The sequence below is a fragment of the Rhinatrema bivittatum genome, chromosome 2 (genome assembly GCF_901001135.1).
Source record: "Rhinatrema bivittatum chromosome 2, aRhiBiv1.1, whole genome shotgun sequence".
Lineage (NCBI taxonomy): Eukaryota > Metazoa > Chordata > Amphibia > Gymnophiona > Rhinatrematidae > Rhinatrema > Rhinatrema bivittatum.
The window spans coordinates 145521449-145534880 of record NC_042616.1 but is presented as its reverse complement, the minus strand read 5'-3'; the positions used below and the strand labels follow the sequence as shown (position 1 = coordinate 145534880).

General features: G+C 43.7%; 1 protein-coding gene across 1 annotated transcript in view; it reads left to right on the top strand.

Annotated features, from left to right (window-relative positions):
• SPAG6 (sperm associated antigen 6) overlaps positions 1-13432 on the top strand; it is a 334049-nt gene that overhangs the window by 80153 nt on the left and 240464 nt on the right. The window contains exon 3 of the mRNA XM_029588711.1: positions 8449-8615. Within this exon, the coding sequence (XP_029444571.1) occupies positions 8449-8615 (167 nt within the window). The remainder of the gene's footprint in view (positions 1-8448; positions 8616-13432) is intronic.

The following is a 13432-nucleotide window of genomic DNA, read 5'->3' as shown; positions in this document are numbered from 1 at the left end:
CACCCTCTCCGTGAAGAAATACTTCCTGACATTGGTTCTGAATCTTCCTCCCTGGAGCTTCAAATCGTGACCCCTGGTTCTGCTGATTTTTTTCTTATGGTAAAGGTTTGTCGTTGCCTTTGGATCATTAAAACCTTTCAAGTATCTGAAAGTCTGTATCATATCACCTCTGCTCCTCCTTTCCTCCAGGGTGTACATATTTAGATTCTTCAATCTCTCCTCGTACGTCATGCGATGAAGATCCTCCACCTTCCTGGTCGCCCTTCTCTGTACCGCTTCCATCTTGTCTTTGTCTTTTTGTAGATACGGTCTCCAGAACTGAACACAGTACTCCAGGTGAGGCCTCACCAAGGACCTGTACAAGGGAATAATCACTTCCCTTTTCTTACTCGATATTCCTCTCTCTATGCAGCCCAGCATTCTTCTGGCTTTTGCTATCGCCTTGTCGCATTGTTTCGCAGACTTCATATCATTAGACACTATCACCCCAAGGTCCCTCTCCTGCTCCGTGCACGTCAGCCTTTCCCCCCCCATCGAATACAGTTCATTCGGATTTCCGCTCCCCATATGCATGACTTTGCACTTCTTGGCATTGAATCTCAGCTGCCATATCTTCGACCACTCTTCCAGTTTCCTTAGATCCCGTCTCATTCTCTCCACTCCTTCCGGCGTGTCCACTCTGTTGCAGATCTTAGTGTCATCCGCAAAAAGACAAACCTTACCTTCTATCCCGTCCGCAATGTCGCTCACAAAGATATTGAACAGGACCGGTCCCAACACCGATCCTTGCGGTACACCGCTTAAAACCTCCCTCTCTTCAGAGAGAGCTCCATTTACCATCACACATTGTCTTCTGTCCGTCAACCAATTTGCAATCCAGGTCACCACCTTGTCACTCACTCCCAAGCTTCTCGTTTTATTCACCAGTCTCCTGTGCGGGACCGTATCAAAAGCTTTGCTGAAATCCAAGTATATGACATCGAGCGCTCTTCCTTGGTCCAATTCCTTGGTTACCCAGTCAAAAAAGTCAATCAGATTTGTCTGACAGGATCTTCCCCTGGTGAATCCATGCTGCCTCTGGTCCATCAATTCTCCGGACTGTAGATAGTTCACTATTCTCTCTTTCAGCAGAGACTCCATTACTTTTCCCACCACTGAAGTGGTTCTCTCTTCAGCAGCCACGGATCTCTGTCCCTTTCATTGGCAAGGATATGGGAGCCCCACCAGCACACCGGACTCTCCTTTGCTGCCATGAGTGTCTCTCTCTGTCCTTCACTAGCAGGGAGTAGGGCCCCGCCATCATGCCAGCCTCTGCAGCACACCACAAGTGGCTCTCTGTCCTTCACCTGTGTGGGACACGCTGACCTCTCCAATGCTGCTGTGGGTTTCTGCCTATGTCATTGGAGAGGGGGGCACTGCCAGCACTCTGGCTTCTCCATCTCCACTGCAGATGTCTGTCTCTCTTCTGCCAGAGGGGTAGGGTGGAGCCCCCATTAGTATTCCAGTTTCTCCAACACTTCCATGGTGTCTGTCTGTCCTCTGCTGTCTGCGGATGGGGTCCTGCTGGCTTCTCCTCAACTGCAACTCCTAGGACTGCTCTCCTCCCTCCTGCTGTCACTTATGGTAATTCAGGGGCGGTGCATGTTTCAGGGCGCGAAGGGCAGAGGAGTTCATTTGCTAATCACGGTAGTGCAGGGATGGGGAATTTTTCAGGGGCCGGAGAGCAGATGCGCTCATTTGCATACTAGCAATATAGATATGGGGCAACTTTCCTCTTTATTATAGTTAAATGCTCTGCTGTGGTGCCAACCAGAAAACACTACAAAAAAGTAAAGATGACACTTGGAACCCATATGGTATTAGGCCTATTGTAACACGTGTAGGCTTGGCTCTCAGAAAGCCATGAGCAAATGATATAGTAAACCTCAGACATCAAACACCCAATAATTAAAATTAATAAAGATAAAAAAAATCCCCCTCTTTCCATACCTAGGAACATTTAATTTCCAGATGTCCTCACACACCCTCTTTCCACATCTCACTCTAACAACTCTTTTACACATACCCCTTCTGTCTCAGTTACACACACAGACACGCACACACATGCACATGCTTGCATGCTTTCTTTCATGTTCCCTTACTCACACATACATGCTCTCACATGTTTTTTTCATCTCATGCGCATAGGGGTAGATTTTATAAGAAGCGTGCGGGCGTACTTTTGTTCGCACAACCCTGCACAAAAAAGAGTACGCCGGATTTTGATAGATAAGCGCGTAGCCGCGCGTATCTTTTAAAATCCAGGGTCGGCGCATGCAAGGGGGTGAACATTTGTGCACCTTGCGAGCGCCGAGCCCTGCGCGTGCTGCCCGTTCCCTCCGAGGCCGCTCCGAAATCGGAGCGGCCTCGGAGGGAATTTTTTTTTTTGTTCCCCCCCCCATCTTTCCCTCCCTTTTCCTACCTAACCCACCCCCCAGCCCTAACTAAATCGCCCCCTCCCACCTTTATTTTAAAAGTTACGGCTGCCCAAGGCAGGCGTAACTCGCGCGCGCCGGCCAGCTGCCAGCGCGCCATTCCCCAGCCCGGGAGCAATTTCGAAGGCCTCAGACATGCCCCCGGAATGCTCCTGGGCCGGCACCACGCCCCCGACACCCCCCCCCCCCCCAAGCAAAGCCCCGGGACTTACGTGCGTCCCGGGGCTTTGCGCGCGTCTGCAGCCTATGCAACATAGGCTCTGCGCGCGCAGGGGGAACTTGGGGCAGGTTTTCGGGGGGGGGGGGGGGTACACGCGTATCTTATGCGCGTATCCCTTTGAAAATCTGCCCCATAATCTGTCTCTGTCTCACTCACATGCACACGCGCTTTCTCTCATTCACATGCTCAATCTCACACACATGCACTTTTTCTCTGTGACATCTGTTCTCTCACTCTTCTCCCCCTCTGGAAGCATAAGTGGCAGCAGCAACCTCCCCTTTCTTTGGGCCCTGGGGGTCGACACTGCTCCTGCTCAATGCTGCACTGCCTTCTGCTTCTTCACCTTCCAGCTTTATTGCAAGTTTGATACCTTTCACCTTGTGCTTTGCCTCCTGTTCCTTCAGCCCACACAGGCTGGTGCTGCGCCTACTCTTACTCCTTCTGGATTACACAGGTGGGACAGAGGAAATGCTGTTGCCGCACCACCCTCTAGCCAGTTTAATACTTTCACTGATCCTGCCTTCAAGAAAGCACAATTCATGCAAAACATTACTGGGGTTGTGTTCAGGTCACTTCTTTTTTGCTTCTCAGCTATTTATATTTCAGCTCTTGGTTTTAACAGAGTGCATTATTAAAGGCAGAATTTCTTTTTAACTCCAGTCTTTGCCTTGAATTTAACTGGAAGAGTGTGGGGCAGGTTTTACTTTTGCATGTGCACATTTTGGTACCTGTCTGTATGCTGTGTCTGCATATACCAGTGTGAAATCTTTAATCTTCTTTGTGAGCATTTTTCCCTCAAAATAACCATTTCCAGCAGTTTGTCATATTTCTGTTAAAAATAATAATAATAATAAAAAAGTAACATGTAACTTCTGTTTTTACAAACTTTGTTTAAAATAAATACTACTAATTTAATGTTCACACAAAACCAATAAGAGCTGTTTTCTATTTCCCTTTCCCATGATTTCTTGCATATTAAGAGTGCTAAATGAAACAATTTCATGGTTTGTAACAATGCCTAACAAAACACCTCATATTTTAAATATAACATGTCTGTTTTTGTAATACAGTTATCTGCAGATTTGGATTTGTCAGTAGGCACCCATTATGCCTGTGCCTAGGGTAGCAATTATTTAGGGGCAGCAGGCTGGCTAAGATTTACTGCCTTCCAGCTCGGCTGAATTTCTCTTTTAGCAGAGAACACCAAAAGTGTCTAGGGACAGCAGAAACCTAAAGCCATCCCTGATTATGTGCCTTAACTATTTTGATCGGAAATCTTTGATTTTCTTAAATATCAGTTGTTACCGGAGCTGGCAGTCTGATTTGTCTTTGAGCTGGGCCATCTTTTGAATTAATTACATTAATAAAGAACCAGCTCTATAGGAATTTACTTGCTATGTACATTAGGGTTACAGTTACCAACAGGCTCCAGATGTTCAGAACAGGTTGATCCAGTCCCAATTTTACCCCATTGCATGCAGGAACCTGTAGTTCTAATTCCCAAATTGCATTCCCTTAGAAAAGCAAAACTACATGTATGCAGTGGGGTAAAATCAGAATCTGATTTGGCAGTCCTGAAAATCTGGAGCCAGTTGGAAACCCTAATGTACATGTATGATGTTGCTTGGAATAGAAATGGTCAAATAAGCCGGGTCTTTTGCTTATAAATAAAGAAGTAGGAAGTTGGTTTTTTTTAAAGTTAAACATTGATTGGAGGTCTGCAGAACTAGGACTGTGACTTGGTTTATTGCTGTGCACAGTTTCAGCCTACCTCTTATTGTACAACAAATTAAAGTCTCTGTGTGGAATGGGCCACATCAAAATACAAAAAAGTATTCATGACAACAGGGTTGATATTTACAAGAGATCTATATTAATCCATGTTTAAAAAATGTGTTGAGGTTTGAAATTTTAAGGTCTATATTTTGGCACGTAGCTGCTTCTGTGTTGCCTAGAATGTAACTGTTATGAGGACTTAAGGGTCTTATTTACTGAGATTGTATTAATACATCCGTAAAGGTGAATTTTCAAAATGGTACATGCATAAAAATGAGCATGTACGTGTGCAAGTAGCCTTTATTCATGTATTCCATATTTTATAAACGTAAAAAATATGCATGGATTTTAGCTTTTTCCATGTACATATATGCATGTAAAAAAGGGGCAGTCTGGGGTGTTCCAATGCGGGGCCAACATTTCCGTGTGCGAGTTGCTATTTTAAAAAAACACTTAGGTGTGTACATTTTCCAACTTGTATTCTTTTACATCTGCTGATTATCAGGTGTAAATGATAATAAATATGTTTATTGTGTAGTACTGAAAGGGCGGTGTTACGCCCGTCGCAGATGGCTGCGACCACTAATGCTCACCTCTTTCTTTGCTGCCTTGTCATTTCTTGGACGAATGGTGGTCTCCGCCAACCACCGCCGACCTGCCTGGCATTCCCCGGGAAGGCGTGGGTGCTGCTGACCGCCACCTTGATTCAGGAATTACCTAGGCGCGCGCGCGCATGGCCCACCTTTGTACAAGTCATGGCGGGATCCTCGGGGGTGTCCCCTCCGGATGACATCATTTACCTGCTATACTTAAGCTGGCTGGCCCTACGCTTTGACGAGTTAGCAAGGAGTTCCCTCATTGCTGAATTTCGCTCCATTCTTGGACTTCTGGTTCCAGACTCTGCACTTGGATGAGACGCTCCGGGTACCAGCTCCTCGGGGGCCCTTCCTCGTCTCTGGCTATCCGCTCCTCGGAGGGCCTTCTGCCTTGGACTTCTTTCTATCCCGCTCCCCGGGATCTCTCCTGGAACCATCTACTGTGAGTACTTTACTGCTACGAACTTCAACTACACCAAGCTTCCCTGTGGTATCCTCTTCGGTGTACCCCGTGCCTCGGGCCACTACTGCATCATCCCCAGTAGGAGCCACTTTGGTATACCCTGTGCTGCAGGTCAGTACCGCACTATCACTACAGGATCTTCTTCGGGGATCCTGTACCTCAGACTACCATCTCCTTACCACTACTGAGACACTTCTTCGGCGTACTCCACTCTGTGGGCCACTATCGGATCTACAGGTCTGAGTTAGAGCTTCACTACTGAGAACTACCCAGCGTACCCCGCTCTGCGGGCCACTACCGGTTCTTCACATTGGAGGTATCATCTCTGGGGTATTCCCCTCTGCTCTGAACTGTATTTACTGTACCTCCTGCTCCGCGGGCCTTGTCTTTCTTCTTTCTTAATAAAGCCTCTATTCCACAGCTGTGTCTGATCCACTGAGACCATGCCTACCGACAGTGAGGCTCACAGGGCTCCTCCTTGTGGGCGGAGACACCTCTCACCTCAGCCCAGGGTTCACACCATTATTAATTATAACAGGTGGAAGGTCTGGATGAACTGAGAGGAATTCAGGTTAAAGGACTAGGGGTTTCTAGATGAGCCGCAGAAGAACTAGGCGAACTGGTGGACTAATTGGTAAAGTTGGTAATTTCACTCACACCCGTATGTTTGAAAATAAACAATTTGTGTGTAAATCTTGATTTATGTGAGTATTAATTTATTTTCCTGCATAAAATATATGGATATATATTTAAAAATAATTGGGTAAAGTACATGCGCCCATTACATCAGTATATGCAATTTCAATGTGCATATGTTGCAGGGTGAATATACGTGTATTTTATAAAATGCACATATATCATACACTCATGTGTTAAAATACTATAGTATATACAGACGTTTATGCGGCCGTGTGTAGTTGTTTGAAAGTTATCCTTCCTATGCGTAAACTAAATACCTAATAGTATCCTTGCAATAGAGCATTTCATATAATCTTTATACACAATATTACACTGTGGGATGAAGTGCTAGTATTTAGATCCTTTTCATAGAAAAGTGATGGTTTAAAACCAATGCAAAAATAGGTGAAGTGGAATGATCAACTGCAGCTGCCTCCAGTACCAGGCATGGTGGGGAGGGATGAGGACATGGCAGGGGTGTCAAACTGCAATCCTTGTTCTGGTTTTGTGAATATTTATTTATTTATTTGTTGATTTTTATATACTGACATTCGTCGGAACATCATGCTGGTTTACATTGTAACTGTTTAAACAGAAGAGCGAAAATACAAATAACAGGAAGGGGGGAGGGGGAGCAGTGGAGAAAAGAGGAGAGAGGACAGCAGTGGAAAGGATAGGGAAGGAGAGAAACTGAAAGGAACAGTATATTATGAATACATGATAAAATCCAGAGGCGATATACATATATATACATATTAACTAGAGGCGATATACATATTAATCCAGAGGGCGATATATATATAGATATAGATATATAGATATAGATAGATATATATCTATATATATATATATACACACACATACTTATTTATTTATTTATTTATTTATTTATTTAACGTCTCTTTTATACCGATATCCGTTCGCACATCGCATCGGTTCACAAAAAAACAAAAACTTTTGGGCGGGGCCCTTACAGATAACAGATAATTAGAATAATACAATTAACTTTTGGGAGGAGCCCTTACATATAACAAAATTCAGTGAGTAGATGCAAATAAATAAACTGTAACCATAACTATATACATAAGAGTGCATAGTACAAAAATCGGCAGACATAAGGCATTCTTAATAAAGTATCAGTGGATAAATTACAGAGGAGTTTTATGTAATGGGGGGTGACATGGGGTAGGCTTGTTGAAAGAGCCAGGTTTTCAGTTTTTTTTTTAAAGTAGGGGTATATGCCTCCATGCGTATATCATGAGGCAGGGAATTCCATATGGTGGGGCCGGCAAGGGAAAAGGCTCTGTTTATAGTGGAGGAGAGATTAGAAGATTTGATGGGTTGAGCACGAAGAGTTCCTTGGAGGGCTGGGCGGGTGGGTCTCTTGGAGGTGCGGGGGAGGAGGGGGGGTTGATCCAGTTGAGGTTGGAGTTTAACAGACTCTTGTGTATGATGGAAAGCGCTTTATAAAGAATTCGTGACTGTATTGGGAGCCAGTGCAGCTCGATAAGTGTGTATAAGTGTGTGCTCTATAATATGTATATAAGTGTGTGCTCGATATATATACATATTAACTAGAGGAGTACAAGACCATGATAGTAAGGGGAAACAGTGAGATACATAATATACATATACATGAGATTAATGGAAAGGGGGATATGATGTACAAGACCAGAAAAACAAAACAAAACATTATGAGTACATGTAATACTGAGGATAATACTTGAAATAAAATTATGAGGTGATAATACATGAGAATTGAAAAATATATATTGTTAGAAAAGGGGCGAAAGGTAAATGAAGGAAGGGTGGGATACATAAGGGGAGTTGAGGAATAAATTACACCAGGAGCGCAAAGGGGAGTTGGTGCAACAACTAGGATCCGGGTAGAAATGACTGGGAGAGGTAGGGGGAGGGAGGGACAAAGGAGAACATGGAATATATTTGCATATATTGCCTTCATTGTAATCAAATATCTCCTACATTTTCATTAGGGCTATCTTGAAAACCAGACCAGTTTGCAGCCCTCTAGGATTCCAGTTTGACACCCTTAGGCTATGGTACACATTTTAACAGAATTTCCTTTTAGCATCTTTTCAGTGATTACTAGCTTGTATATCTCTTTGCAGTTATGCTTTAATTCTGTTTGTTTGTTTGTTCTCTTTAAAGATGTTGTAAATTTATTTTCTATGTTCTCAGATATTGTGTTTGGTTTTTGTTTCCCTTTTCATTATAATTCAGGTGTAATGTCTTTGCTGAGGCCTCTCTTGTTGGATGTGGTCCCAACTATTCAGCAGACTGCTGCTCTGGCTCTTGGGAGGCTGGCCAATTTTAATGATGATCTGGCAGAAGCAGTTGTTAAGGGAGACATTCTTCCACAGCTTGTGTATTCCCTGGCTGAGCAGAACGTAAGCATTGTCATTTACTATCTTTCATCTCTACTGACATTGTTGTGCCAAGTAAGAGGGCATTGATCTCATAATAACTTTACAGCTCTTTGTCATTTTAATGTAATTCTTACTAATTGTTTTCTAATTTCATTAACAGAAATGCCACTTACTTAGGTTTGGTGACTTTCGCAAGCTATCTTGTAGTTATCTCTGATATTATTTGTACTTATTCCTGACATTTAGTATTAGTAATTCATTGCAGTTTTAAATTAGTTCTTGCCATATTAGTATTAGTCTGAGAGGGAAGAATGTGCAGTGAACTACAGGGCCTGATAACTGTTCAGTTCAAATCGATGTTTCCACTGACTCTACTTAACTTGGGAACTTCACATTATCTCCCTTTGTTTCAGTTTATTCAGCTGTGATTGGAGCATTATGAGAAAGGCATTTTCTTCTTCTGCCTCCATTTTGGAAGCTGTTGAGGGCATCAAAGCTACATATGTGTTTCTAAAGTATTATAATTATAAAGCTTGTGGGGATCCTGTTTGGATAAAAGGCCTCTGTTGAAGTACTTATCATTATTACTGCTTCTAGCAAAAATGAAAGAAGAGAAGATTTTGCTAGCCTTCAATTACATCCAAAAGTACTGAGCTGTAAAGAAATCCAACGAATCATAAGTGCCTTGAAATGGTGCCTATTGAGACTGCAGAGGAAGTTTTGCTTTGCAGTTTTTTAGAAGGCTTTATAGCAGACTGTGTTGTCACATGACTTACTCCTAGAGTGCTTGGAAGACTTCCAGTTTTGGCAACTGTATTCAAAGTTGGTGGAAACCTTTTAGACATATTTCATAAATGTTGAGAACCCAGAACTGTGAATGATGTGGATGCAGTTCTAGCTTTTTAACATTAATATATAATTGTGGTTGTGATGCTAAAGCAATAGAACTATCTACTTATCTGCATCTTGGATCTGTTACTACATTTATGGTCTCAATCCTTGGATCCCCTCACTCTCTTTTTCTCATCATGATACATTTTTATATTTTGCATAATTTCATAATTTTTTAAATAGACACTATGTGCAGGACCCTTAGATTGCTGTGATGCCTTGGCAGTTACCACAGAATTTCCTCCTCTTTTAGGAATTTTCGGGAAATCGTCTGCCACTCTGCACTCTTTTGCCAGTTGTCTGCACAGTTGCTACTTGCCTCCCACCTTTTGCTTCCCTCCCCATTGCCTTCAAAAGTCAGCCACAGCTGCATACCTGCCTCCCCTCTGTTAACGATGGCTATCATCTTTGCTGTTGTAGCTACTTTACCAGCCACCTTGTGCTTCTGTTTGTTGTGAGCCACCAGTAATACCTCATTAGAGCAAGAGTTCTCCTGGCAATGCATGGTTTAAACTACTCATAGCTTTGTGATGTCTGGTTAGGTAGAAGCAAAATTAACAGCAACTGCAAGAAGGAAGGCAATAGTGAGGAAAGGGATAGCAGCAGCCGGGAGTGACGTGTGCTAGGAAAGGGAGGAAAGAAGGAGAAATGAGAAATTGGAGAGGGAGGGGGAAGAGTTAAGAGTCCAGGGGAGAAAGAAAGGTGGCGTGAGAGTGAACAAAGAGAGAGGGAAGGAAGGATGACAGATTTAAGAGAAATGAAAAGGAGGAGAGTGAGGAACACAGATGCCAACTCCTTGAGTGCCATGGCTCTCGAGCACCCCCAGTATTGGACAGCTGTCTGATCTGCCTCTTGCATCGTCTCTTCATTCTCTCAGCTGCCCTAGGTCCAAGAGATTGAAGAGGTGATATGCGAGCAGATCAGAGATCTGTCTGGTATTGGGGGTGTTCAGCCACCCACAGCACCCATGGAGAGGTCTTTCTGCTGAGGATAGGGAAGAGAGAAGAAAGCAAGATAAAATGGGGGGAATTGAGACATCTTTGGAAGGGAAAGAGACAGGGTGAGGTAAAAGGGAGAGACGGAGAACAAAGAAAGTGAGAGGGAAAGAAAAGTAAAGAGAGTAAGGGAGAAACTGAGATGAAAAAAGTAGAAATAATGACTTAATGGAGATCAAAAAATAATTTGATTGCTTAAAAGAAAATACTAACTTGCATTTTCAATTAAAATGAACTATTTTGTAAACTTTAAACTGTTCACATCCATATGCAAATATACAACAGATTTGCTGCATAATTATCTAACCCTTGATACAGAATCTGCCCAAGATCATAGGCTTTTCACTGGGTTGTATGTTTATTCTAACCTTTCCCCTCCTTTAACAATTTCAATTGCTGTTTGTGCTAGCTTTGTATTTCCCATGTATCAGTGTGGGGCCTACATGTGCCTGTCAACATAGAGGTGGCACTAATTACTTAGGGGTATATATTCCAAACATAGCTGTTTATCTGAGTTAGCCAAATAGACTTAATTTGGCTAACTTATGCCTTGATTCATAGATTCATCAAAATGCATTAATAACGCATGGATAATGCCCGCGATAAAAAAAAGAGGGCGTGTTTATGGAAATTTTAAAATTACCGCACCACGCAACAAACCACATGATGCGATAAACTTATTGCACTCCATGATAATTCCTATTTTTGCATCTTGGAGGGGGAGAGAGAGAGAGAGAGAGAGACTATCTACAAGGCCTTCATAGTAGTCAAGTATTTATATCTCTATAGGAGGGCCATCTAAAATAGGTTGAGGTGAGGTGTTGATGGTGGTTTAGGGGCCAGTTTCACATGTAGAGTGAGATGTAAGAACCACACAGTACACCTAGGCGAAGATTTGACATCATTTGAAGTGAGGAAAGTCTCACAAAGATGCCATTTCTACTATGTACTCTCACCGTAGCTTGAAGGACTCTATAACAGAGTACCATCATGCTAGGGCGAGATAACATAGTACAAAATTTCATCTTTGTGAGACCTTCCTCATTCCAAATGATGTCAAATCTTCACTAAGGTGTACTGTGCTGTTCGTACGTCTCACTCTACATGTGAAACTGGCCACTAAATCACCTCCAACACCTCACTTCGACCTGTTAGAAGGCCCTCCTGTAGAGATATAAATAGTTGAACACTGTTAGGGCCTCCCCAGAGGTTCTGTCGCTCTCTCTCTCCACTTCACTCCCACTCCCTCTCCCCCCTCTCCCCTCCCTCTCTCTCCCCCCCCCCCCCCCCCCCCCCCAAGCCCAGAAATGGCCAAAATGCAATTCCAAAAATGTATTGCAAATTGCGTTATGGCCATTCTCACAGTACAAACAGGATGGTAGTCCTCACAAATGGGTGACATCATCAGGATGGAGCCCTGTACGGAAAGCTTTTCTGTCAAAGTTTCTACAAAGCTTTGACTGGCACTGGCACACTGAGTGCACTGAGCATGCTCAGCCTGCAATTACCCCTGTGAGCCACAGGTGTCTCCCTCAGTCTTCTTTTTTCCGCTCTGCAGTAAGCATAGCGGTTGGAGCTCTGTGAGGAAATTTTAACTTTTTTCCTCATGGGAAAACTTTACTTTTTACTTCAAAAGACACTTTTCCCTGCACAGGTCTCCCTCCGCATACATTTTTACGACGCTCGGTGAGTACTTTGACTTATTTTTTCGGTCGGTTCCTGTCACCTTCTGGCCTGCTAACTGACTGAAGCCTTCCCTCTCCCTATTTTTCAGTTAGCTACACATAGCCTGCGAGTGTCTCTCTGTGACACTCTGTTGGTTATTAGCGCTAGTGAGACAGGGACTTCAATGGTTTCCGTTGCCGCCAGGGCCCCTTACCTTAGGGTCCTTTCTTCCCCGGTACCCTCGCGCAGTCGATGCCCATCGCTACCGTAGGTACCCCTCCTCAGACCGCCCTGGATTTTAGGTGCCATCAGTACCCCTCCCCCACGGTACCTTGATGCCATCCTCCCTGCATCATTTTTTATCAGTGCTGCCAGGTTTTATACTCCTTCGCGCTGTCTTTCCCTTGGGCTCCTTTGGTGCTGCCTTACCTGGCTGCATGCCCTCGACGCACACCTTGTCTCGTCGTTGCCACGCATACTCGGGTCGATGCCACTGTTGCCCGGGACATTTCCATCGATGCCAGGGTCACTTCCTCGATGCCATCCCTTAAATTATGGAAGCCATCGATGTCCAGAGCCTTTCCATCGAGGTCCGGAGCCTTTCCATCGATGGGCATCGATGCCAGGTGGATCCCATCGGTGGAAGTCGAGCCCCAGGTCGATTCCATCGATGGGCATCCATGCCAGGTCGATTCCATCGATGGGCATCCATGCCAATACTTTTTCCATGGATGCCATTGATGCCAAAATGAATTTCATCAATGTCGGTGTCCCTTCCATCCATGGGGTCCATGCCAACATTGATTCCATCAGTGCCCGGGTCATGCTTACAAGTCTCATACTCATCTACGGTCTTGTCAACCAGCAATGGTACTTCTTCAGGGTATTTTTAGTGAACACCGAACTGAAGTATTTGTTTAATATTTCTTCCATTTCTTCATCTGTCTCTACACATTGCTCCTTGTCACCTTTCAGTTTTACTACACAACTTTGGGCTTTCCTTCATTCTCTGATATATCTGAAAAATGTTTTGTTACCTCTTCCACTTAACCTTTTGCTTTCCTTTCTTTATCTCCCTCAGTTTCACCAGGTAGTCTTCCCCGTGTTCCTCTTTTTGGGATCATTTATGCTTCCTGGACACTATTCATTTTGGCTTTATTTTATTTTTTTTTAAATATGTTTATTGAATTTTCAAGAATAAGACACAAACGTACCCGATACACGAGAAACATAGTGGTATATGTATCCACAAGTCGCACTATACAGGTAAATTCTAGCCTGCCATCT